Below are 25,589 nucleotides of genomic sequence, written 5' to 3' on the forward strand. Positions count from 1 at the left end.
TTTGTGAAAATTAGATTTTTTTGCACAAACACGACAACAAAATGACATTTAAAAAAAAATTTTTTTTTTTGTTTTGGTAATTCGTATTTAGAAAGTGGATCTTCGGTTTGGCTGTTGTTTCTAGCTTGTTGGACTTTCCGGTTGAAGCGTACTTAAAAATTGAAGATTTTGAAAACTCCAAAAACGCCTTTCCAAAATTTTAATTTCCCCCTCTCCACCCCTCTGGCAAAGAAAAAAAGGGGATGGAGGAAATTAAAATTTTGAAAACGTGATTCGTCATTTAGCTGCTGTTTCTAGCATGTCGAAAATAACCGAAAGGGGGTGCGATCCATGTCCTTTATCTCCACCTGAATCTCTACCTGGAGATGGATGAGGCGGACCATGAGAAAGCGAAGAAAATTGAAGAGCGGCTGAAGGACGCATACACTGAGATGGGGTGGGGTGGCTTTTAACGCCTACAGCAAGCTCGGGAGGATGGGATGGTCTGGCGAGCAGATAGATAATTACGTGAGTGAGATTAGGAAATTGGTGGGCCTAGGAGGAATTTTCTACATCTACATTCAAGTTTTCCAAAGAACTTTTTACTGAATTATGTAAAATGTGTGCATTGCAATTAGCTTTAATAACACTGTCATTTAGTATGAGAATGTTAGTATATAAAGAATGCTTTATTCCAAAATTGCAATTTGCATTATCTGCACTAAAACATGAAACTCTTTCTCAGTCTGGTTGCAAATTCTCCATAGTCTTTCTCAAACATCTTAAACATTCCATCGGCACATTCATCAGCATTCTCAAAAAAAGTCAAGGCGGTATGTTTTTTTTCTTTTTGCTTGTTGTTTACTTTTTTTCTTTTTCCTTGTTGTTTGCTGCTTACCAGAGCTACTGTTAGCATGCCAACTCGCGTGCGCTCTCTCTATCTCTTTCGTGTTCTTTCCCACTTCCCTAACACAACATTTTTTACGGAGACTGCCGAATTGATGTAAATAAAGGCACGAGGTTGCTTGACGTTTTCAGTACTTGTATCGAAGGATGACCAAACTTCATTTTGAAGGCAAAAGTATAGAGGGGGATCATGTTGTTTCAAATCTTTCAATACTACCTCTAATGCTTTTTTACCTAACACATTCGTAACTATATGGCCTCCCATTTGGTCCGATCACAACATATCTTTCCAACTACTTTGGAATCCTAGCTTGAATTCAATTTCAAGCTACAATCAAGGGAGTTGTAGGAACGATTGTGTTTAACTGCATGATATATTTGAGCTTCTTCTAAAGTAATTACATTATCTTCTTCTTTTGTATTGGCTTTTATGAAAAATTTATCAATCAAAGATTTGGAAACTGAAGCATTGCGGTTACTCTTATGGTTATCAGAAGTGTTACGTTGTTTGACAGCTACGACAGCCATATGTGGCCAATCTTAATGGTACTATTACAAATAATGCACTTTGCCTCTTGTGGATTATTAGTTGCTGCCAACCATTCGTACTCCTTTTCCCAGTCTTTGTTATATGAGCACAATCTCTTCTTTTTCACTGAGGGTTCCATCACTACAAAATATTAAGCAGTCGCTGCAGTCCCGCCTTACTAATATATTAAAACCCTGGGAAAGAAAATAATTGATTTAGCATTGAAATAAAATATATGTTGCGAAGCAAGGTCTAGAATCGAGGCATGCACTTCAAGCAGGTCAATAATCAATCATATCCGCACACTCACACAGACACCATTAGAAGATATTTCAAATAATATGTGAATATAGATTAGGCTATGGTAGGTCTATTTAGCTTCTGAAAAAGCAAATTATGCTAGTGCAGAAAGCCCAGAATTTCTTATAACTTCAAACTCCTGAAATTAACTTACTTAAAGAAATATTCTCTAGCCTAGTTCTTGGCCATTTAATGGGAGTAGGGTGCAAGAGAACTAGCATCCAACTGAACGAGCAACAAGCTCTGGGCCTCACAGGCTCACGATGATTTCACTAGCTGTATTGAATTTGAAAATAATAATTACTAATTATAATTTTTCACCAAACCATGACGATATTAAACAAAAAGATATGGCCCGAGAAACATGTATCTGAAAGGTGCATAACTTGAATGTGAACTGAAACTGAAATGCTAGCACTTGAAAAGTTGGGCCTAATCAGTACATTCTTGTAACAATATAAAAATTATCATGTCTCAAAAACACACTTTCAATTAATATTGTTATCTGATATTAACATAAAATATTGGCACTACTATTACAAGTTTTCTCACATAGATTTCACTGTTCTGGTATTTACAACAAATTATGGCTTGATTTTGTAAAGGGCTTCATCACTACCTTGTATAATACGCCATATTTGTTTTGGTTCTTCTTCTTCGTGAGTCCCAGTTCAGTTCAGGCGGAGGTATTGCCTTTCCAAATGTCCAACGGCACCTCCTTTTTTTCTTTTCTTTTTTCTTGGTGATGATTCTCATATTTAGTAAGATAGTTTACGATTTTCTCGTTTTCTCGTCTGCCTTCGGTTTTGAAATGGAGAATTGAGTTATACATAAAATGAGGCTAATTTTACACCCTGGTCTGCGGTCTGCCGCTCTGTATTTCTGGTATTGTGCAGACTGCAGAGTTGACATTTTGCACTCTCACAAGAAGTAAACGCTTTTGCAGTCACATCTTGAGAGCAGGAAATTGAACTACCAGTCAAAACGATTTCAAAATAAAGGACAAATAGTGTCATTTCAAATCTCAATAAAGGACAAAGACAAATAGCGCTGAATAAAGGACTGTCCTTTGAAATAAAGGACGGTTGGCAACCCTAGCATGAAGTGGCAAGGGGTGTATGAATCAGTTTTGGAGTTTCCTCATAGAAAATTTGAAATTAATTATTTATTTCCCCCCATATTCTTAATCTCTATTTTTCCACGTCGATTGAAAAAAAAATAGAAAAGTTAAAATTAAAAAATTTGGAGGTGAGGTGGGAGAATTAAAAAATTTTTTTAAATGGTTTTTTGCATATTCAGAATCTCCATAATTGAAAACATAGCAATCCACTAAAAATATTTAAAAACTAAAAAAAAAGGGCGATTTTTCGTGCTGGTGTACTTGTAAACATCTGTATATATAAAAGGCAGGATGTGTGTGTGTGTGTATGTGAATGTAATTTATGCACGTCAACAAATTAGCACGCATGTCGCTCCAATTTTAGGAGGACATTCGTCATGACCCTATTTGCATTTTCGTCAACTTTTTCTCTCAGAGGCACCCGCATATAGCTGTAAAAATCGATTTTCAACCATAATTCTTACCAATGTTGATGTTTGCTAACATGGCAAAGTGAGGGAGAGAAATTGTGTGTTGATGTGTGTGTGTGTGTGAGAGGAGGAGTGAGGTAGAGTTACAGATTGTTTACCAGTGTCTAACAAAAAAAGTAAAGAAAAGTGGGAGAGGGAGACAGAAAGCGTCTAACAAAAGAAAAGGTAGGTGTGAGTAAGGAAGACAGAGGGTCAACGTAAAATGCTTTTTTTTTCTTAAACATGAGATATAGTTTCAAATATAGGATGTTTTTGAAAGACACTATATTTTATAATGAGATTATATATACTTTCTCACACAACAATTAAAATATATTTATTTTAAATCGTTCATCTTTCTCCCCCTTCTCACTCTCTCACACACACACATATACTACTTTGGGAGCGAAAGAGTTTTGTTTATATTTCATGCTGAAGAGAAAAGTTTATTGACAATCCATTTATTTAACAACAATGAAACAAAGAGGAATGTAACAATTTGTCAGTGAATTACACAATATAAATGTGTAAAAGGCAATCTGACGATACCAGTGCCAGTCGTAAAAGTGAAAGAGATAGAGAGAGCACGATTTCTTTTGAAATTGGCGTGTGTGTGTGTAATGTTGCTGGTGTGCGTATGTGAGAGAGAGAAAGAAAGAAAGAAAGAAAGAAAGAGATAACTGAAATTATTTTTATTTCCTTTTTATAGTGAGTATGCGAGACAGAAAGTGTGGTGAAGTTCTTTTGTTAGTGTGTGAGAGAGAGAGAGGTTATGTATGTATGGCTACAGTGACACACACACACACACACACGCAGGTTATGTATGTGTGTGTGAATGGATTCAGTGACACACACACACACATAACCTGCGTGCGTGTGTGTGTGTGTCACTAGCCATACATACATACCCCCCCCCCATCATCTAACCTCCCTTGGCCCATGGGTTGCGAGCCCTTCTGGCAAGGAAAATAGAGTGCCCAAAAGGGCTCACATGAATAGAAAACTGTCCCATATACACTTCAATGATCCTCTCTCCTGATATGCAAAATTCTTCCTCAGTAATGTATTTCTTTCTCTTCCTCGATTGGTTGTTTCCTTTTTCTTGGAGTTTCTCTGGTAGGGGAGTTATGTTGTGGATCATGCAGGCATAGCCTGGATTCGATCCTCGATCGCCAAATTTCAATTAACAGCCCAACAGCATTTTTCTCGCGGTAAAACAATAGTTTTTCTGTGAGTGACAACAGTTACATTTGCCAGATGCCTTCGCCAAGCAGAATAATGTCTTTACCACTTGACCCTTCTAACCTCTTATAGATCACCAAAAGCTAGAATAGAGACAACAGACCACCAACGAAATCTATTGTTCTCAACAATATGTCTATTTTTCTGGCTAGTTTTGAATAGTTATAAAAACAAGAACTCCGTAAGCTAAAGGCAGTTAGTGAGAGTGACCATCAGTTAGTGAAATGACAACTAGTCATGGCCACAAGCAAGTAGCCACTAGAGACCAAATGGCCAGAGGGAAAAAGAAAGTTACAATCAGCGACTATGCAAGACAACTTCCCTTGACTCTCTCACTTTCACTAACTCGCTTTCTTTTCTCTGTAACATTACTATATCTCTCTATATATGCTACCATGAGATCGCGTACACACATACCGGGCGAAATTGACTCTTTTTACCCCGCATGCTTTTCCATTTATTAATCATACATACCAACCCGTTGTGGTTTTGGAGATATACAAAGTAACGGTAAATAAAAATCTTTTTACAACTTCAATCACTGTTTTTCTTCTATCTTGCATACTGGCAACCAACATCTTAACAGCAATCATTAAAATTGGTAACCCTCGACTGCAACGATGAACCAGCCGTTACAACTGGTAGCAACTTGTTTATCAGTTCTTTTGTAACCGTTATATATATACACATATGATGATTGCTTCATCTTGACAGATGGCGAAATAGTGTTGTTAACAGGTATTTGAAGTAAGATGTACCAAATAGAGTCATTAACAGGTATTTCAGGCAAAACAAACACCTTTACCAAATCCAGTGATTAAGAACAGAAAAAAAGATTTGTGTGTGTGTATATGTATGTGTATATATATATATATATATATATATATATATATATATATATACACACACACATACATATATGATGATTGCTTCATCTTAATAGATGACCAAAGAGTCGTTAACAGGTATTCGAGGTAAGGTGTTTCTCTGAGCACACCTCTGTATCATTTCCGTTCCTTTATACAACCATAAATAAATAACTCTGTTTCACAGCCTGGCCATGAGTCAATGGATGAAACAGAAACATATTCAAATGTGTGTCTGCAGATGATTAGAATGCAAATTATGAAAAATGATATAAGATTAAATTTTAATTAGAGAGAGAGAACAAGGCCAGCAATTTCATGGGAACAGGTGAGTTGATTATATTGACCCCCCAGTGTTCAACTGGTACTTATTTTATAGGCCCCGAAAGGATGAAAAGCAAAGTCAACCTCGATGGAATTTGAACTCAGAATGTAAAGCCAGAGGGATTGCTGCTAAGCATTTTGCCCAACATGCTAATGGTTCTGCTGGCTTGCCCCCTTCAGCCTGCGTTTTATATCAAAAGGGTAAAGACCCCTTTCAGTCATGAATGACCATGGGATTGCACCTAGAAAGTTCTCCTCCAAGGCACAAGTCCAGGCAAGGTTTGTTTATGGAAGACCAGCAGTCACCCATCCATACCAGCCTCCCCTCTCTCCGCACCACCAATGTTATCCAAGGGAAAGGCAAAGGCCAATACAGCTTGGCACCAGTGATGTAATAACACACAGCCTGGCCTGGGAATTGAACTCATTACTTCATGATTGTGAACCCGATGCTTTAACCACTGAGCCACCTATCTTCATGTATTTTAATATTTAGCAATAATTCTTTCTCAAGTAAAAAAGATAAAAAATGACAACAATATTGTGTGAATGATAGAAAAATATTGTTTTGAATAGTTTTATTCTTAGAAAAGACCATAGGATTGCACCTAGAATTAGAGAATTTCCTGTATTTTCTGTGTCTTTCTTTTGTTTTGTTTTTTCTTTGTCTTTCCTTTGTTAAATTTATTTCTGTTTACATCATATGTATTTTATGAATTCCAATTATATTCAATAATTAGAGAATGTAATCAAGTAATTAGGATATGCTTGAGAGTCATGAAAAATAACATAAATACTGGGTCTTTGAATATTATCAACAGCAGAATTGTAAGAATCCTGTAAAACTTTTAATCCATGTTGTCCTCGCATCACTTTTCCCACAAGAACACTGCATTTGTATATTTTCTTTATTCCGTAACGGTCAGGAGTAGAATAGGTATCACATGCAGAATAACGGATGTCTCTGACAAAATAAACACCTTCACCATATGCTGTAGCTAAGGATAGAAAAATATATATATATATATATATATATATATATATATATATATATGTGATATATACATATATGATTATTGCTTCATCTTGACAGACTACAGCTGTCCCATCAACACACCACACCCCATCACACAGCACAATCCATCCATTAATGAGCCCTCAGATGACTTTTAAGACCAGCTGCTGACTGACAGGGTTTCGAACATAAGTGACAGGTATTCAAGTTTCTTCTATGTCTTTGCCCTTTGGAACCTGATTCTGAAGGAATGTTTTTGTGAACTAGCATATGTCTTTTAAATCCAGATATTGTCTTACAAGTTTTGTGACACATGACACTAGTTGTAGGAGGCAGTTGGTGTCCAAGATTATTACCAGTTTGGGCATTTCGATTTTCATGTGACTTCATATGATTCACGTATCCTGCTTTTGACAGCAGAACAATCACACACAATACATATCCAATGTTCACTGCTGATTACAGTCCCAATTGTTCCTTTACGACAGGCCCTTTTAAGTTCAGAGTGCTGAATCATTTTTCCTTTCCAGGCATAAAAAAGATGCTTTGGCAAACTCTCGTCTTTCATTCTAATGACACACCCAGACCATCTCATTTGACCCAAGATAACATGTTGTTCAATTGAGCTACAATGTGCCAAATATACATTTTTCTGCCACATTCACCCGTTTTATATGTAAGTTATTTATACATCAGTACGAGAAGAACGCAATGAGATCGATTTCAAGTATTACTAAAATCAATTAAATTTCTTGGGCAACGCCGGGCTACACTGCTAGTGTGTATACACACACACACACACACACACACACACACAACAAACAATAACAATAGAGATTAGAGATGTCCAAGCAGGGTTATTTCTCCCAATTACGTACCCAGCAATGTCAACAGAAACTTCCAGAATGAGTCTCATGTCAGTTGACAGATGTATGTCATTAAAACTCTGCAAGCATTTAATAGTTCCAAACACTTTGTCAGAAGAGATATATTAAAAGCCTGTCCCTTGCCAATATTTACCATTGAACTTGTTTGGATGGCATTTTGTGGAACACCACTCTTCTACTCACCCCATATCCATATTCACCATTCACATCAAAATCTAATTCCAAAAAGAGGATAAAAGAGTTAGTGAGAGAGGATCATTTGAGATATCTAAATGGAGTCAACTCTGTGGTGGTACCACTGCTGGTTTAACAAATGTCTGTTCAGTTATTAAATGTCCCTTAACCAATTTCTAGGCCGTAGCAGACATTGAATATTTCAATGAGACTTAATAACACTGTATCGATTATCTCTGCATATCTATAATTGACAAACTCAGAATGGTGATTGCTAGGCCTGGTGTTCCCTTGTTGATACTTGTGTCCAGTCCCGCAGACCCTCCATTATATCTAGTCCTTCTTCCCCATAGCATTATCCCTCCGGAATTCCACCCCTTCTAATATCTTTCTTGCAATATTTTCATTTACAAAGGTTCAAGAGGAACATTAATGGATGGGGACAGACCCTTCCTCCCAATCCAGCAAGGAAAACAAATGAAAGTGTTGATTCCACAATAATAAAATACACCTGGTTTACTCTAGAGTAGAAGATGTTAGGAAGGGTACCTGGCAGTAGAAATGATGCCAAACATGGAATGTGTAAGCAACATTACGTCCTCTGTCCTCTCTGTGTGAGAAAGGACCAATGTGGACAGTGACAGTCTGTCCAACTCAGGCCAATATGGAGGGTGGGTGGAGGACACTACTGTTGCCACTTCGAGAATATATACTTACCATTTTTATGACAATATCTATAGTTGAATCCATATTTATTTATTCTTTTAACAGATTCTGCAGCAGTACCATGCCAAAGGCCATCAACTTCAATTTTAACCTTTGGATTTTCTGCCTCAAATTGTTTTTTCAATGCTTGGTATCTCTGGTATAATGGTTTATTTTGAATTCTCTCAATCTGTAGAAAAGGAAATACATTTATGAAAAGACAATCAATTCACTTCTTTGACAAGGAAATAATGTTTATGGTGAAAAACCCCAACCCTATCTGTTTTTTTGATACAAATTTTGATTCAACTGTAAATTTTGGTAAGGCACAATAGTTTAGCAGCAAAAATGGTGTTGCATTTACAATTCAATGCAAGAAGTTAAAGCAGAGGTATTTTTGTTGAGCCAAGATTTCTTGTGAATATCCAAAAACACATAAGACCATCCTAAAATAGGTTCATGCAATGAGATTTAAATCTTTTATGCAAAGAAAACGTCGCTTAACATTTTTAAAACAATAAACCATCAAATATTGTTTATAAATAGAAGTAAAAATACAAACACTGATTATACGAGATGAAGGAGAATTCCGACGGAAAGTGGCCTGGATGTCATCATATTCTGGTCCATTTGTGACTGGAACAATTTTCATTAATTCCTCGTCTCCCATTGGTGACCATGTATCAGGGATCAATTCTAGATTTGAAATAGAAATCAAATATTTCAGAACAACAAAAATAAAATTATGAAACCTTTTTCTGTTGAAAGTTAAAAAAAAAAAAACAGGAATATTTTGATTAATTTTGGTGTTTAGGCAAGAAATACTGAAATATTAAACAGAGCACTGTAGTAGCAGTATATATATATATATATATATATATATATATCATCATCATCATCATCATTTAACGTTTGCTTTCCATGCTAGCATAGGTTGGATGATTTGACTGAGGACTGGCAAGCCAGAAGGCTGCACCAGGCTCCAATCTGATCTGGCAGAGTTTCTACAGCTGGATGCCCTTCCTAACGCCAACCACTCCGAGAGTGTAGTGGGTGCTTTTATGTGCCACCGGCCCGAGGGCCAGTCACACAGTACTGGCAACGGCCATGCTTAAAATGGTGTTTTTTACGTGCCACCTGCATAGGAGTCAGTCTCTGGCTTTCATTGACATGCAGAAAGCCTTTGACAGGGTCCCCAGATCCCTTATCTGGTGGTCAATGAGGAAACTTGGGATAGAAGAATGGTTAGTGATAGCTGTGCGAGCCATGTACAGAGATGCTGCCAGTAAGGTAAGGGTTGGCAATGAGTAGAGTGAAGAATTCTGGGTAGAGGTAGGGGTCCACCTAGTTTCAGTCCTCATCCCCCTCTTATTTATGGTAGTCCTCCAGGCAATAACAGAAGAATTCAAAACAGGATGCCCCTGGGAGCTCCTCTATGCTGATGACTTTGCACTAATTGCTGAGTCCACTATCAGGTGTGGAAGCAAGGATTAGAATCGAAGGGCCTTAGAGTCAACCTAGCTAAAACCAAAGTCCTAATAAGCAGGAAGGTAGACAAAACACAAACCCCTTCAGGTAGATGGCCCTGCTCGATCTGTAGAAAAGGCTTAGGTAGAAACTCTATAAGATGTACCCAGTGTAAGCTGTGGACACATAAGAGGTGCAGCAATATCAAAGGCAGGTTAACTGGGAAGATAGTTTTTTTGTGTGTGGCAAATGCTCAGGTGCTATAAATACTGGGAATGTGCAGAAAACAACTTCTGCCACATTCCAGGGAGAAAAACTAGAAGTAGTTGACAGCTTCCATTACCTAGGTGATCAAGTCAGTAGCCGGGGTGGATGCTCTGCTAGAATAAGAATAGCCTGGGCAAAGTTCAGAGAGCTCTTACCTCTGCTGGTGACAAAGGGCCTCTCACTCAGAGTAAAAGGCAGACTGTATGATGCTTGTGTACGAACAGCCATGTTACATGGCAGTGAAACATGGGCCGTGACTGCTGAGGACATGCGTAAGCTTGCAAGGAACAAAGCCAGTATGCTCTGATGGATGTGTAATGTCAGTGTGCATACTCGACAGAATATAAGTGCCTTGAGAGAAAAGTTGTACCTAAGAAGCATCAGATATGGTGTGCAAGAGAGACGACTGCACTGGTATGGTCATGTGGTACAAATGGATGTGGATAGCTGTGTCAAAAAGTGTCACACCCTAGCAGTTGAGGGAATCTGTGGAAGAAGTAGACCCAGGAAGATCTGGGATGAGGTGGTGAAGCACAAACTTAGAACGTTTGGCTTCACAGAGGCAATGACTAGTGACCGAGACCTTTGGAAATATGCTGTGCTTGAAAAGACCCAGCAGGCCAAGTGAGACCATAACCTATGGCCTATGCCGGTGGTGTAACCAGCCCATTTAGGCATACCTTTCTTTCATTTGACACTAAACTATGCTTGTGGAGACCTGTTGAGGCAAGTGAAATCGGAATCAAATTTGATGACAGCACCACATGACTAGCATCCTTGCTAGTGGAGTGCTAAGAGCACCATCGGAGCCTGAGCGTAGCCAAGGTTGCTGTGTGGCCTTGTGCCAGTGGCACGTAATAAGTACCATTCCAGCGTGATCATTACCTGTGTCGTCTTACTAGCACTTGTGCTAATGGTACATGGAAAATACCATTTGAGCATGGCTGTTGCCAGTACCGCCTGACTAGCCCTCATGCCGGAGGCACGTAAAAGCACCCACTACACTCTCATCATCATTTAACATCTGCTTTCCATGCTAGCATGGGTTGGACCATTTGACTGGAAATGGTAAGCCAGAAAGGTGCTCAAGGTTCCATTCTGATTTGATATCGTTTCTCTGCCTCGATATATATATATATATATATATATATATATATATATATATGTGTGTGTGTGTGTGTGTGTGTGTGTGTGTGTGTGTGTATAATCATCACCATCATCATTTACCATCCCTTGTCCATGCTGGCATGGGTTGGACGGTTTGACTAAGCTGGCACACTGGAAGGCTGCACCAGACTCCAGTCTGATTTGGCATGGTTTTCTACGGCTGATGCCCTTCCTAATGCCAACCAGTCCGAGAGTGTAATGGGTACTTTTATGTACCACCAGCATGGGTGCCATTTTGATGATAGTGGGGTACTGTTATGTGCCACTGGCACAGGTGCCACTTTGCATGACACCAGTATCTGCTATGACTGATTCTCCTCGGCTTGATGCGTCTTCTTCTCAAGCAAGACATAATGCCAAAGGTTTTGGTCATTGCTTCCATCAGGCCCAACACTCGAAAGGAATGTAGCCACGTTGCCTCTGTAAGGCCCAATGCTTGAAAAGAACTCAGTCACTTTGTCTCCATGAGGCCCAACGCTCAAAATGAGTACAGACACTTTGCCTCCTTGAAGCCCAACGCTCAAAATGAGTACAGACACTTTGCCTCCATGAGGCCCAACGCTCAAAATGAGTACAGACACTTTGCCTCCTTGAAGCCCAACGCTCAAAATGAGTACAGACACTTTGCCTCCATGAGGCCCAACGCTCAAAATGAGTACAGACACTTTGCCTCCTTGAAGCCCAACGCTCAAAATGAGTACAGACACTTTGCCTCCATGAGGCCCAACGCTCAAAATGAGTACAGACACTTTGCCTCCTTGAAGCCCAACGCTCAAAATGAGTACAGACACTTTGCCTCCATGAGGCCCAACGCTCAAAATGAGTACAGACACTTTGCCTCCTTGAAGCCCAACGCTCAAAATGAGTACAGACACTTTGCCTCCATGAGGCCCAAGGCTCAAAATGAGTACAGACACTTTGCCTCCTTGAAGCCCAACGCTCAAAATGAGTACAGACACTTTGCCTCCATGAGGCCCAACGCTCAAAATGAGTACAGACACTTTGCCTCCTTGAAGCCCAACGCTCAAAATGAGTACAGACACTTTGCCTCCATGAGGCCCAACGCTCAAAATGAGTACAGACACTTTGCCTCCTTGAAGCCCAACGCTCATAAGGTACTCAGCTACTTTGTGTCCGTGAGGCCCAATGCTCAAGAGTTGTTGTTTACGTGCCAGCAGTACGGGTGCACTTGACTTGATGGGTCCTCTCAAGCACAGCACATCACCAAAGGTCTCAGTCACTAGTCATTACCTCTGTGAGGCTCACTGTTCGAAGATCATGCTTCACCACCTCATCCCATGTCTTCCTGAGTCTACCTCTACAAAAGGCAGCACTTCTTTACACAGCTGTCCTTGTCCATACACATCATAGGACTTGTCATATGCATCACATACCAGCACATTCGTCTCTCTTGCACCACCACATCTGATGCCTCCTGCGCCTAACTTTTCTATCAAGAAAACTTTCACTCTGTTGTATATGCACACTGACATTGCACAGCCAGTGAAGCATACTGGCTTCGTTTCTTTCAAGCCTACCCATGTCCTTGGCTGTTACAGACCATGTTTCACTGCCATACAACATAGTTGTTTGCCCACAGGCATCAAACAATCTGCCTTTCACTCTGAAAGAGAGGCCCTTTGTTGCCAGCAGAGGTAGGAGCTCTCTGAACTTTGTCTAGGCTATTCTTATTCTAGCAGCTATGCTATCAGAGCATCCACCCCCACTACAGACTTGGTCGCCTAGGTATCAGCTACTAATTCTCCCCTTAATTGGTTGGGCTATGACTCTCTCTCTAACTTTTAAACTCTCCTCCTCCCACTCATTCTCTATGTTCAGCAGTCTTTCATAATGGCATTTCCCAGCTTCTTTCTTTGCAGAATCATTACATGCAAGTGCACCATCATCCACATGAACTCATTTCTTTCCCTTGTCATCATGGTTTTCTCTCACACATACTCTTGAAATCTAAAAACGTTCAAGTCTTTGGTCCTCATGTCACTGAACATAGGCAAACTTCTGAACTGCTTCTCCATTGGCTAGACATACTTGTCTCCTAGCATCCCTTCTGGTAATCTGATACAGTTCCCTGCTATCCCCATTCTTCCAGACCTGCTTCTTTTTTAATGGTCCTGTCTACCATATTGTTCCACCACCACATTACCCTAGATCTTGATGGGACTTTGCACCAGTCACGGATTTGGTCTGCCGTACTCAGCAATCTATCCCTCAGGAATTCCCAGTTGCCCTCTATGTCACAAGTCTGTAGCTCCTCTTCCCTTTCATCAAATTACTCAATCAGGATGTCCCTCAATCTCTGACCACAAGAAGGATCCTTAAGATACCAAATCCTTCTTTTCCAGATTGGTTTAATTCTTGGCTTAGAATCTAAAATCACTAATGACTAGTCTATGCTGGCGAATACATTCTTCACCAAGGAAGGTCTTTGCATTTATGAGCAACCATACATCTCGCTGTCTGGTGAGAATGAAATCAATCAGGCTAGTGTAGTCACTTGATTGATAGGTTATCAGGTGATTGGCTGGCTTCCTGAAGTTGGTGTTGCAGATCAATAGGTTATTTGCATCACAGAACTCCAGTAGCTTTGTTCCCTCTTCATTTCGGCAACCAATTCCATGGCCCCCATGAACACCATGGAAGATACCAGGCCACCGTCTGATATGAAGAGATCATTGTCACTCGTCTTGGAGGTAGCCTTCAGAAGAATATCATAAAAGTGGTCCTTCTATTCATTTGGTAGACCCACTTGAGGGGTATAGGCAGGGATAATTGTCACTATACTATTCTGTAAGACTAGCCTAAGCTTAAGTTCTCTATCGCCCACTCTGACTACCTCTATGACCTTATCCGCCCATTTCTCTGCATCTACTCCATCACTGTTACCCTCCCAGATTTTATACCCATGTGCCTTCCCTGTGAGGAACCTGGCTGAAGCTCCTTTCCATCTTACCTTTGCATCTCAATAGTCTTTTAATGTGCCTACATTGATAGTGCTTACTCTGAAAACTGGGAAGGGAACATAGGAAGGAGTCTTGTTATTCAGTACCTGAAAAAAGGTTTCTGTGATTGTTTGATAATAGAGACACATCATATTAGTTCTATTGCTTAAACCTATCATCATTCAAATATGTTAAAAACAGTTGCCTCTGTTGTGGGTGACAGCAGTGTAAGCCTTGTAAATATAAGTGTTACTGCTGCAAATATGCCAATGTTAAGTAAATGAGCTGCTGTTGGTTAGTCCATTACGTATAGAGAGAAAGAAGTAGGTGGATTGGAGGGACGGCGGTATGCAAGTCTTCTGGTACAGGAGTGAGGCAGAGCCCAGTAGGGGTTTCTGGTATAAGAGAAGAGATTTCTGGTAGAGGTGGTGGGAGTGGAAATGGGTGGGCGCATCATGAACAAACAATGGCCATCATTACCACACACAAGAGATAGAGAGATAGCAGTAGGGGACTTGAGGCCTTTAGTGAGGCGAGGATCACAGCAAAGTATGGAAACATGAGGGGTATGTAATACGATTTGAAAAGTTATTGAAAAATTTAAAGAATTATAAGCCATAAAAGTTATTTTGACTCAGAATATTCATTAGCGTCATATGTAAGTGTGTTAGTCTCACAAGTTAGATAAGAGAATGATGAGCAATTAAAGGGATACAAACATACATACATAAATATATATTTGGTTAATAAAATCAAAATAGAATAAAAATCTTTTACAAGAATTTTATCAGGAAGCTAGTGTGTAAAAAAATTCGTAAGGGAAATTTCTATTCCCAAGAATATACTTATTCGTTTATGTATATATAAAGGGCATTACTACAGAATAATGCCACACACCAGACTTCCCAAATAAACACATTTTAGTACCGAATGCGAGGAAAAGCAACCTTCGAAAGAAACCAACATTAAAAAAAAAACTCAACTATGTATCGACCGATTTCACGATTACCAGAATGAAATCTAGTTATATATATATAAACGAATAAGTATATTCTTGGGAATAGAAATTTCCCTTACAAATTTTTTTACACACTAGCTTCCTGATAAAATTCTTGTAAAAGATTTTTATCCTATTTTGATTTTATTAACCAAATATATATCCAGAATACATTCAATGCTGAATTTTATTCCATTTTGAACACGTGTGCCGAGAACAACTCAGAAAGATCCCAGCTTTTTTTGCAGAAATGTATATAGATAAGCATCATTCCCTTTGCTTTGTTGGATACATAATGTTTTTTTTTTTTTTAAAATTTTGGTTTCTTTTGAAGGTTGCTTTTCCTTGCATTCGGTACTAAAATGTGTTTATTTGGGAAGTCTGGTGTGAGGCATTATTCTGTAGTAATGCCCTTTATATATATATATAAACGAATACATAAACATATATATATCATCATCATCATCATCGTTTAACGTCCGCTTTCCATGCTAGCATGGGTTGGACGATTTGACTGAGGACTGGTGAAACCGGATGGCAACACCAGGCTCCAGTCTGATTTGGCAGAGTTTCTACAGCTGGATGCCCTTCCTAACGCCAACCACTCAGAGAGTGTAGTGGGTGCTTTTACGTGTCACCCGCACGAAAACGGCCACGCTCGAAATGGTGTCTTTTATGTGCCACCCGCACAAGCCAGTCCAGGGGCACTGGCAACGATCTCGCTCGAAAATCCTACAGGAGCCAGTCAGGCGGTACTGGCAACGGCCACGCTCAAAATGGTGCATCTCATGTGCCACCCGCACAAGAACCAGTCCAGGGGCACTGGCAACGATCTTACTTGGCTTGCCGGGTCTTCTCACGCACAGCCCATTTCCAAAGGTCTCGGTCCGTAGTCATCGCCTCGGTGAGGCCCAATGTACGAAGGTCTTGCCTCACCACCTCAGCCCAGGTCTTCCTGGGCCTACCTCTTCCACGGGTTCCCTCAACTGTTAGGGTGTGGCACTTTTTCACGCAGCTATCCTCCTCCATTCTCACCACATGTCCATACCAGCGCAATCGTCTCTCTTGCACGCCACAACTGATGCTTCTAATGTTCAGCTTTTCTCTCAAGATACTTACACTCTGACGGGTATTCACATTGACATTACACATCCAACGGAGCATACTGGCTTCATTCCTTGCGAGCTTACGTATGTCCTCAGCAGTTACAGCCCATGTTTCACTGCCATGTAGCATGGTTGTTCGTACGCATGCGTCATACAGTCTGCCTTTTACTCTGAGTGAGAGTCCCTTTGTCGCCAGCAGGGGTAAGAGCTCTCTAAACTTTGCCCAGGCTATTCTTATTCTAGCAGCTACACTTTCAGCACACCCACCCCCACTACTAACTTGGTCGCCCAGATAGCGGAAGCTATCGACTACCTCTAGTTTTTCACCCTGGAATGAGATAGAAGTTGTTTCCTGTTTGTTTGCAGTCTTTATTGCACCTGAACATCTGCCACAAACAAAAACTAACTTGCTAGTTAACCTGCCTTTGATGTTGCTGCACCTCTTATGTGTCCATAGCTTGCACCGGGTACATCTTATAGAGTTACTACCTACTCCTTTTCTACATACTGAGCAGGGCCATCTACCTGAAGGGGTTTGTGTTTTATCTACCTTCCTACTTATTAGGATTTTGGTTTTAGCTAGGTTGACTCTAAGGCCCTTCAATTCTAGACCTTGCTTCCACACCTGAAACTTCTCCTCTAGTTCTGATAGTGACTCCGCAATTAGGGCAAGGTCATCAGCATAGAGGAGCTCCCAGGGGCAACCTGTCTTGAACTCCTCTGTGATTGCCTGGAGGACTATGGTAAATAATAGGGGGCTGAGGACGGAACCTTGGTGGACCCCTACCTCTACCCGGAATTCATTGCTGTACTCATTTCCAACCCTCACCTTACTGGCCGCATCTCTGTACATGGCTCGCACAGCTCTCACTAGCCATTCTTCTATCCCAAGTTTCCTCATTGACCACCAGATAAGGGATCGGGGGACCCTGTCAAAGGCTTTCTCCATGTCAACGAAAGCCAGGTACAGAGGTTTATCCTTGGCTAGGTATTTCTCTTGCAACTGTCTCACTAGAAATAAGGCATCAGTAGTGCTTTTACCTGGCACGAACCCAAACTGCATCTCATCTAAATTGATTCGCTCCCTAATTAGTTGGGCTATGACCCTCTCTGTAACTTTCATAACCTGATCTAACAGCTTGATGCCTCTGTAATTATTTGTATCTAAAGCGTCCCCTTTACCTTTGTAGCAGTTGACTATGATGCTGCTACACCAGTCATAGGGTATGACTCCTTCGTGTATCACCTGGTTCGTAATACGGGTGACTAGGCTATAGCCAACACTGCCAGATATTTTGAGCATCTCTGCAGTGATTCCTGATGGGCCGGGGGCTTTCTCGGTCTTCATACTCTTAATTGCTTTATCTACCCTGGTACTATCAACTCGGATAGCTGGTCCCTCTATTGGGTCGACATAAGGCAGGCTCTCTTTCTCCCATTCATTCTCTTTATTAAGCAATCTATCGTAGTGGCATCTCCAGACCTCTTTCTTTGCATCCTCATTTAATGCAAGCGTACCATCATCCATGCGAACACATTTCTCTCCTACAACATCACTATTCTCTCTCCTACACTGTCTTGCAACCCGAAATACCTCGAGTCTTTGGTCCTCACGGCGCAGAACATTGGCAAATCTTTCCTTATCTGCTTCCCCTCTGGCTAAATAAACCTGTCGCCTAGCCTCCCTTCTGGCACATTGGTACAATTCCCTGCTACCACCGTTCTTCCAGTCCTTCCAAGCTTGTTTCTTTTGTCTAATAGCCCTGTCTACCTCCTTGTTCCACCACCACGTTACTCTGGGTTGGGAGGGGACCTTACACCACCCACAAATCTGGTCGGTGGCTTTCAACAGGTTGTCCCGCAGAAATCTCCAATTGTCTTCCACGTTGTATGATGCTATATCCCCTTCTATTTCGTTAAATGCTTCAAGTAACTTGTCTCTAAGTCTCTGTCCGTTTGCAGGGTCTTTAAGCTTCCACACCCTTCTTCTCCAAGCCTGTCTAATTCTGGGCACCCATTTTGCCTTGATCCCAAAGTCGCTAACTACTAATCTATGTTGTGGGGTACATTCTTCGCCAGGGTAGGTTTTGGCATTTATAAGCCGCCCTCTTTCCCTATTTCTGGCGAGGATGTAGTCGATTTGGCTAGAGTGTCTGCCGGAGCGGTAGGTGACTAGGTGACTGGCAGGTTTCCTGAAGTTGGTATTGCAGACCATAAGATTGGTTGCATCACAGAACTCCAGCAGTCTGGTTCCCTCCTCGTTGCGGGAACCGAAGCCATAGCCTCCATGTATGCCATGGAAGCCCTCAGCACGACGTCCGACATGACCGTTGAAGTCTCCAGCCACAAAGAGAAGGTCCCTGTCACTCGTCGACGAGGTAGTTTGCAAGAGGGTGTCATAGAATTGGTCTTTCAGACCATCTGGTAGCCCAGGTTGAGGTGCATAGGCTGAGATGACAGTAGCTAATCTATGATGAAGCACTAGTCTGATCTTAAGTACTCTGTCACTTACTCTAACGACCTCGATTACCTTATCCACCCATTTCTCCGCTAGAAGTATTCCTACGCCCCCGACCCCGTCAGTGTTCCCTGCCCAGAAAATCTTGTACCTGTGTTCTTTGCCTGTGAGGAACCTTGCAGAACCTCCTCTCCATCTTACTTCCTGGATGCAGCACATATCTACGCATCTCCGTTCAAGCATCTCAACAATTTCACCAGATCTACCTTTCAGCGTGCCGACGTTGAGAGTGCCAATCCTAACAGTATGGGTGTTGGGGGTGTGGGCCTGTAGCCTGGGAAGAGGAAAAGCAGTGTCGTGTACCTGAAAAGAAAACTTGCAATTGGAAGAATTCATAAGCAAAACATTACCTACAACCTGCAAACATTTCTCAACCTTAATGCGCTACCCAAAGGTAGGGGAGAGGATGGCCAAGGCCACTAGATGGGTTCCGGGAGACAGCCGAGGTTGACAGGATGACAAAGGGATGAACTTCCGGTGGAGGGGGCGGGATGACAGAGGAATGAACTTCCGGTGGAGGGGGTGGGATGACAGAGGAATGAACTTCCGGTGGAGGGGTGGGATGACAGAGGAATGAACTTCCGGTGGAGGGGGTGGGATGACAGAGGAATGAACTTCCGGTGGAGGGGTGGGATGACAGAGGAATGAACTTCCGGTGGAGGGGGTGGGATGACAGAGGAATGAACTTCCGGTGGAGGGGGCGGGATGACAGAGAAATGAACTTCCGGTGGAGGGGCTGGGATGGCAGAGGAATGAACTTCCGGTGGAGGGGGTGGGATGACAGAGGAATGAACTTCCGGTGGAGGGGGTGGGATGACAGAGGAATGAACTTCCGGTGGAGGGGGTGGGATGACAGAGGAATGAACTTCCGGTGGAGGGGGTGGGATGGCAGAGGAATGAACTTCCGGTGGAGGGGTGGGATGACAGAGGAATGAACTTCCGGTGGAGGGGGTGGGATGGCAGAGGAATGAACTTCCGGTGGAGGGGGTGGGATGACAGAGGAATGAACTTCCGGTGGAGGGGGTGGGATGACAGAGGGATGACAGACGAATGAACTTCCGGTGGAGGGGGTGGGAGGGCGGGTTCCGCCAGCGAGTAGAGAGGGCTCTTAATTGTAGATTTTAAATATTTGAGAGACAACAATGCATAAATCGTAATTTTTTAAAAGAGCAATGAATTCTGGGTGATTAGAATATAACGTAGCATGAATTTAGGAAGCTTAGAAAATGAATAAGCATGAATTTAAGACAACAACTGAATTCAATTGAATTTCATGGAGAGAAACAAGATAAATAATAAGGGACAAAACTAAAGCGCAAGGTATTGAGATGTTTGAGGCCGTAAATAAATAAAAATCTCTATCTTATCTGCATCTTGGGTATTTCGTCGTAGTACGTCAGCGAGATAATTTAGAATGGGTTTCTCATTTATATATAGCCAGAACCTGAAGACCTTAAAGGAAAAACTACGAAGGGGGAGAGAGAGGATGGAGGGGTAGACAGAGGCATGGCGGGAGAAAAGATCATCATCATCATCATCATATATATATATAAAGAGAGAGAGAGAGAGAGAGAGAGAGAGAGGGGGGACCAGTCAAGCAGCACATCACGCTGTAATTCTTGGGCTGAGAAATCAACACTTAAAAGCCATAATTTTAAGGAGCGATAAGAATTTTTGAATAAAGGAAAATGGGTAGTGGTGGTGGGTAGGTACCGCCAGCGAGTAGAGAGGGCTCTTAATTGTAGATTTTAAATATTTGAGAGACAACAATGCATAAATCGTAATTTTTTAAAAGAGCAATGAATTCTGGGTGATTAGAATATAACGTAGCATGAATTTAGGAAGCTTATTGTTTATATTTCTGCAGCTCTCTTCTCCTCCTCCTTTATTTCTGTAGCTCTCACCTCCCCCACTATCATCGTAACACTCTTCTCCTCCTCTACTTCTGCAGCTCTCTTCTCTCCCCCTCTATTTTTGTAGCTCTATTCTCTTCCCCTCTCTCTCTTTGTAACTATTTTCTTTCTTTATCTCTGTAGCTTTCTTCTTCTTCTTCTTCTTCTTCTTCTTCTTCTTCTTCTTCTTCTTCTTCTTCTTCTTCTTCTTCTTCTTCTTCTTCAAGTAGCTTCTTTCTCCCCATCTCTATACAATGTAAAGCATGACTGGAGAAACCAACCAACCAACCAACCAACATTTATTACCAACTAGGTTAAAAACCACACTCCATACAGACTTTTCAGCTTGCTCCTGCAGAAGGCTAATTGGGCCTCTTGACCAAAACTAACGAGAGTTAAATAGCATCATTATATTACATCTATAATGACAGTATGCCCCAGTGGTGTTCGATCAGAGGTTAAGGATGGATGAAAATTAATTCTGTAATGTAATCATTCTAGTGTTCCAGTCCCAAGATGAATTCCAACTGTTGGCCAATTTGTCCCAAAGTTCTTATCTCAACGTAAAATTAACAAAATGAATGTCATTTATCTCCCCCTTTGATCTCTGACATCATCTGACAAACGCCAACCAACGTGGTGTGAATTAGCCCAGCTTTACCTGTTAGAAATAATAACACAAATGCTTTTAAATCTGATCTCAATGCTGGATGTTCAAGAACCAAATAAAGGCCAGATTTTCAATCCTGAGATCATTCTGATTCCAAAAAGGAATAATATTTATATGTTGAGCAATTGTAGACTGAAGTACAGAGGTCCCAGACGGACAGACAGAATTTCACTTTTATTATAATAGATAAAAAAGAACAACAAAATGATAAACGAGAATATTTTTATAGTAAAAGTATGCACATACCATCCTTTAGGTTTTGTTTTCTCTTCATTTGAAATTTCCTCCCTTCATGTTGAAAACTCATTTTCTGAAAATCATATTTTATTTTCTTCCAATTAAGGAATTGTTTTTTCTGTGAGTATGCTTTCTCAAGCTTGGCATTTTCTTTGTCACTAAACATTTGTAGGTATGATGGATTATTTTCATCAAAGTAAGACCATTGTACCATTTCCTTAATAAGAGTTTCTTCGTCACTTTTTTTAAATTCCATTAATAATGATCGAACAGAGAGTTTAGCATCTTTTACATGACAGCGTCTGCCAAAAATTGTAATTGTGTCTCTGATAGAAATCTGGATTTTATATGTCCTACTAATATTCCTTAAACTCAGCTTCTGAAAAAAAAAAAAATCAACAAAATGTTTCATAAGAGAGAAAGAGAGAGAGAGAGAGAGAGAGAGAGAGAGAGAGAGCACCACCACTGCCACTAACATCTGTTACTAAGAATCACTATAAATGTTTCTCACAATCCTAAGTTGACCACCACGTAGAAATACATTTTCCACAGTGGGTTCCACTTCATTTGTTAATTTTCTTTTTGAAGATTTTTGAAGTGCTAATGTGAAAAATAATTTAATGTACACACTCGACTCAGAGTACGTCTATGTGCAAATAAGTACATATGTACTAACTTGTATTCACATTTACTAATGCTAGGGTGCCCCCCCCCCATACCATACACATTTATACACATGAATTTCAAAATCCAACTGAAGAACTAGGAAGGAGTTCAATATGAAAGGAGGACTTCCCCCAAGAGCCAGAGTAGCAAGATTATACTTACTTAGAAAGGAAGGTGGCAGATGGCTAATATGAGCAGAAGACTGTGTGGAGTTAGCTAGGGTAGATATAGTCTCTTATGTAGGTCATAGTGAAGCGAGTTTATTAAGGGCTGCTAGAGTCACAGCAGAACATAGGGAAACCAAAAAGTCAAATGAAGTCAAAAACCAGAAAAAAGAAGAAAGATTATTTGACAGGCAAGAGAAGGCTTTGCATGGTAGACTCCCAAGGATAATTGCAAGAAATAATAATAGTGAGACATAATTATGGTTGAAGAAATGAAGGCTGGATAGGCCAGAATAATCAGGAAAGTATTGGAGAGCTGAAAAGAATGAAAAGCATGGTACCATTGGCTGCAGGTAGTAAGTCCACTACACATGCAAGGCTGCAGGAACTCCAACAGATCCTGTGATGAAAAAATGGTGTAGACCCAAAGTGTTGATACTGTAATGATGGGATTGAAACAGTAGACCACCCAATCTCTGAGTGTAAAGATTTAGCACCTGTCGGGTATAAATCAAGACATGACAGTATCTACATTGGATAATGTGTTGGCATTATAAAATCAAAACTGCTGACAAATGGTACAAGCACCACTCTGAGGCTGTTAGAGAGGGAGAAAATGTAACTATTCTTTGGGACTTCCTAGTATGTACAGACAAGACCATCAAGGAAAATAAACTGGATATTGTTGTGAAGAACCAAAACAATAAAGTCTGTTTATTGATTGACATGAGCATACCCTGTAACCATAATATCTTGGCAAAAGAATTTGATAAACTCAGAAAATATAAAGCTTTGCTAATTGAAATTGAAAAGATGTGGCATTTCAAAATGGTTACAATACCAGTGATTGTAGGAGCACTTGGAATGATCAAAATAGGAACTTAAAATTATCTAAGAATGATCCCTGGTTTACCATCCATGCACGTCTTAACTAGAACATTACACATACTGAGAAGAGCATTGTCGCTGTGAATTTTCTTTCCTTTTTTCTGGTTTATTTTTTCTTTATTTTCTGTCTTTCTTCCCCTTTTTCACATGACTTTGTAAATGAACACTCTGCTGTGTTTGTTTTAATGGCCTACCTACCAATGTATACAGTGTGTTTCTCTGCCCTAGGTGTCAAGAAGAAATTCAGCAAGAAATGGACACAAAAACTGAAAGAAAAACAAATAATAATAAATGTCCTGATGCCATATCAGGCAGTGGCTCTGATCTTAACTGGTTCGCTTTTGATCTTAACTGATTGGACGTGTTATCATGTACATTGTTTTGTCTTGAAATAAAAAGATGGGGATTACAGCTAATATTCTGCTCAATACCACAGATTTGCTTGTCAGTTGTTTGACCTTAACCAGTTGAGCATGTCCCTTAGTGGCTGACGATATGTGCATCTCTGATCACAAGCAGAAGTAGTGGAGGAGCATCATAGCCATGTGTTGAGAGGAATTCTTTGGGGTTTGGATAATTCACCTCTGAAACAATGGATGTTTTGTTCATCATTCTTAAACAACCCTTTTTCAGGGACCTTTTGAGCAGGATGGGCTACTCAACCTGAAGAAAATTCTAACTGGGCCCCACTTGCAAGGTCATGCACTTTCTTATTATACAATCACCATGTTGCACACATATGGTTGTGATGCATGTGCCTGGTGTATCCTTATCAGACAGGAAGTCATGATGGGTATATTGGGCTTCATATATTTATACCCTAGCCTGACTTTGATGGCATGTGCTGCTCTCCCACTCAATAATAACAATAATAATAATATTTGAACTGAAAAATGAGATCAGGCAAGCTTTTGCCTTTTTGCTCAATGTGTTTTTTCCATTCATGCTGGAATTCCAACAATCTATGAGACTTAAAGAATTATGTTGACACCAACGGTCCACATTCTCAGGTGGTTTGCTTCCATCTAATATATATGTGCTTTAGGACTCTGGTTGAGACTTGGTCGGAAAATGAAAATAAAATGCAATTTAATCAGAAAATGATAACAATAATAATTAAATAAATAAATATAATCCCTGTATTATTGTGGAGAACTTACTCGAGATTCTGTTAAATCCATATCAAATGGTATTTTCTCAGTTGTTAATAGAGAATGGTACACTTCTTTAACAGTTTCTATAGCATTGTCAAGATTTTTGTATTTAGTAAAGAATTTCAATGTGAAACCAACATCTTGTTGACCACCAGAGACATTATCTTCTATTTCTTCAAATTCATCATCTGAAATAAAAGAAATATTCATTTTGTCAATGAAAAATAGCCAAACAACCAGCAGAAGATTTCTTATGTTGCAGCTTCAAGATTAAATATTAATTCTAGCCTTTTCTGTTTTGTGAAGAGCTATCGTTTCCTGAAATAATGAAGTCAACCTTATCAGAGATCAGAGTAGTAAATATACTCAGAAGTAAAGTCATTCGCCACATTAAAGTGGCTGTTCTATGTTACTACTAGTTTAACCCCAGGCAGATCCTCCACCACCTGGGTATCGGTATGTTACTGTACCCTTTATATACAATATATATTGTAAGCAGGGGAGCAAATCCCTAACACCCTCAAGCAGGTACAGGATCATGTGATTGACATTACTTTTTAGTATGGTTACTACTCTGGTCTCTTCTTGAGATTTAACAACTAGCTACTTTACTTATCATCATCGTTGTTTAATGTCAGCTTTCCATGCCGTCATCAGTTGGACGGTTCGACTAAGGCCTGGCAAGCCAGAATGCTGCACCAGGCTCCAATCTGATTTGGCAGTGTTTCTACAGCTCTATGCCCTTCCTAACACCGACCACTCTGAGTCTGTAATTATTTCTATTTACTAGCTTCATTTTATTTCAAGACTTCACATGTCCTCTGTGATCACAGCCTACATTTCCCTGTCATGGAACATGGCTGTTTGCACACAGGCATCATACAATCTGCCTTTCACCCTGAAGGAGAGGCCTTTTGTCATCAGCAGAGTTAAGAGCTCT

At 40.5% G+C, this 25,589-nt stretch overlaps 1 protein-coding gene across 5 annotated transcripts in view; it reads right to left on the reverse strand.

The window, feature by feature from the left end:
- Window positions 1-6,256: 6,256 nt before the first annotated feature.
- The window catches only part of LOC106880778 (protein mono-ADP-ribosyltransferase PARP15), a 61,303-nt gene continuing 41,970 nt past the window's right edge, over window positions 6,257-25,589 (reverse strand). For 4 of the 5 annotated variants that reach the window (XM_089339779.1, XM_089339919.1, XM_089339818.1 and 1 more), the window contains 5 exons: window positions 24,656-24,837; window positions 21,787-22,156; window positions 9,059-9,192; window positions 8,509-8,686; window positions 6,257-6,713 (listed from right to left, as the gene is read on the reverse strand). In XM_089339779.1, the coding sequence (XP_089195905.1) occupies window positions 6,445-6,713; window positions 8,509-8,686; window positions 9,059-9,192; window positions 21,787-22,156; window positions 24,656-24,837 (1,133 nt within the window). In that variant the 3' untranslated portion in view covers window positions 6,257-6,444. The remainder of the gene's footprint in view (window positions 6,714-8,508; window positions 8,687-9,058; window positions 9,193-21,786; window positions 22,157-24,655; window positions 24,838-25,589) is intronic. The other variant, XM_089339978.1, reaches the window with a different exon arrangement.

This window comes from Octopus bimaculoides, chromosome 1 (assembly GCF_046866305.1).
Source record: "Octopus bimaculoides isolate indiv1 chromosome 1, ASM4686630v1, whole genome shotgun sequence".
Lineage (NCBI taxonomy): Eukaryota > Metazoa > Mollusca > Cephalopoda > Octopoda > Octopodidae > Octopus > Octopus bimaculoides.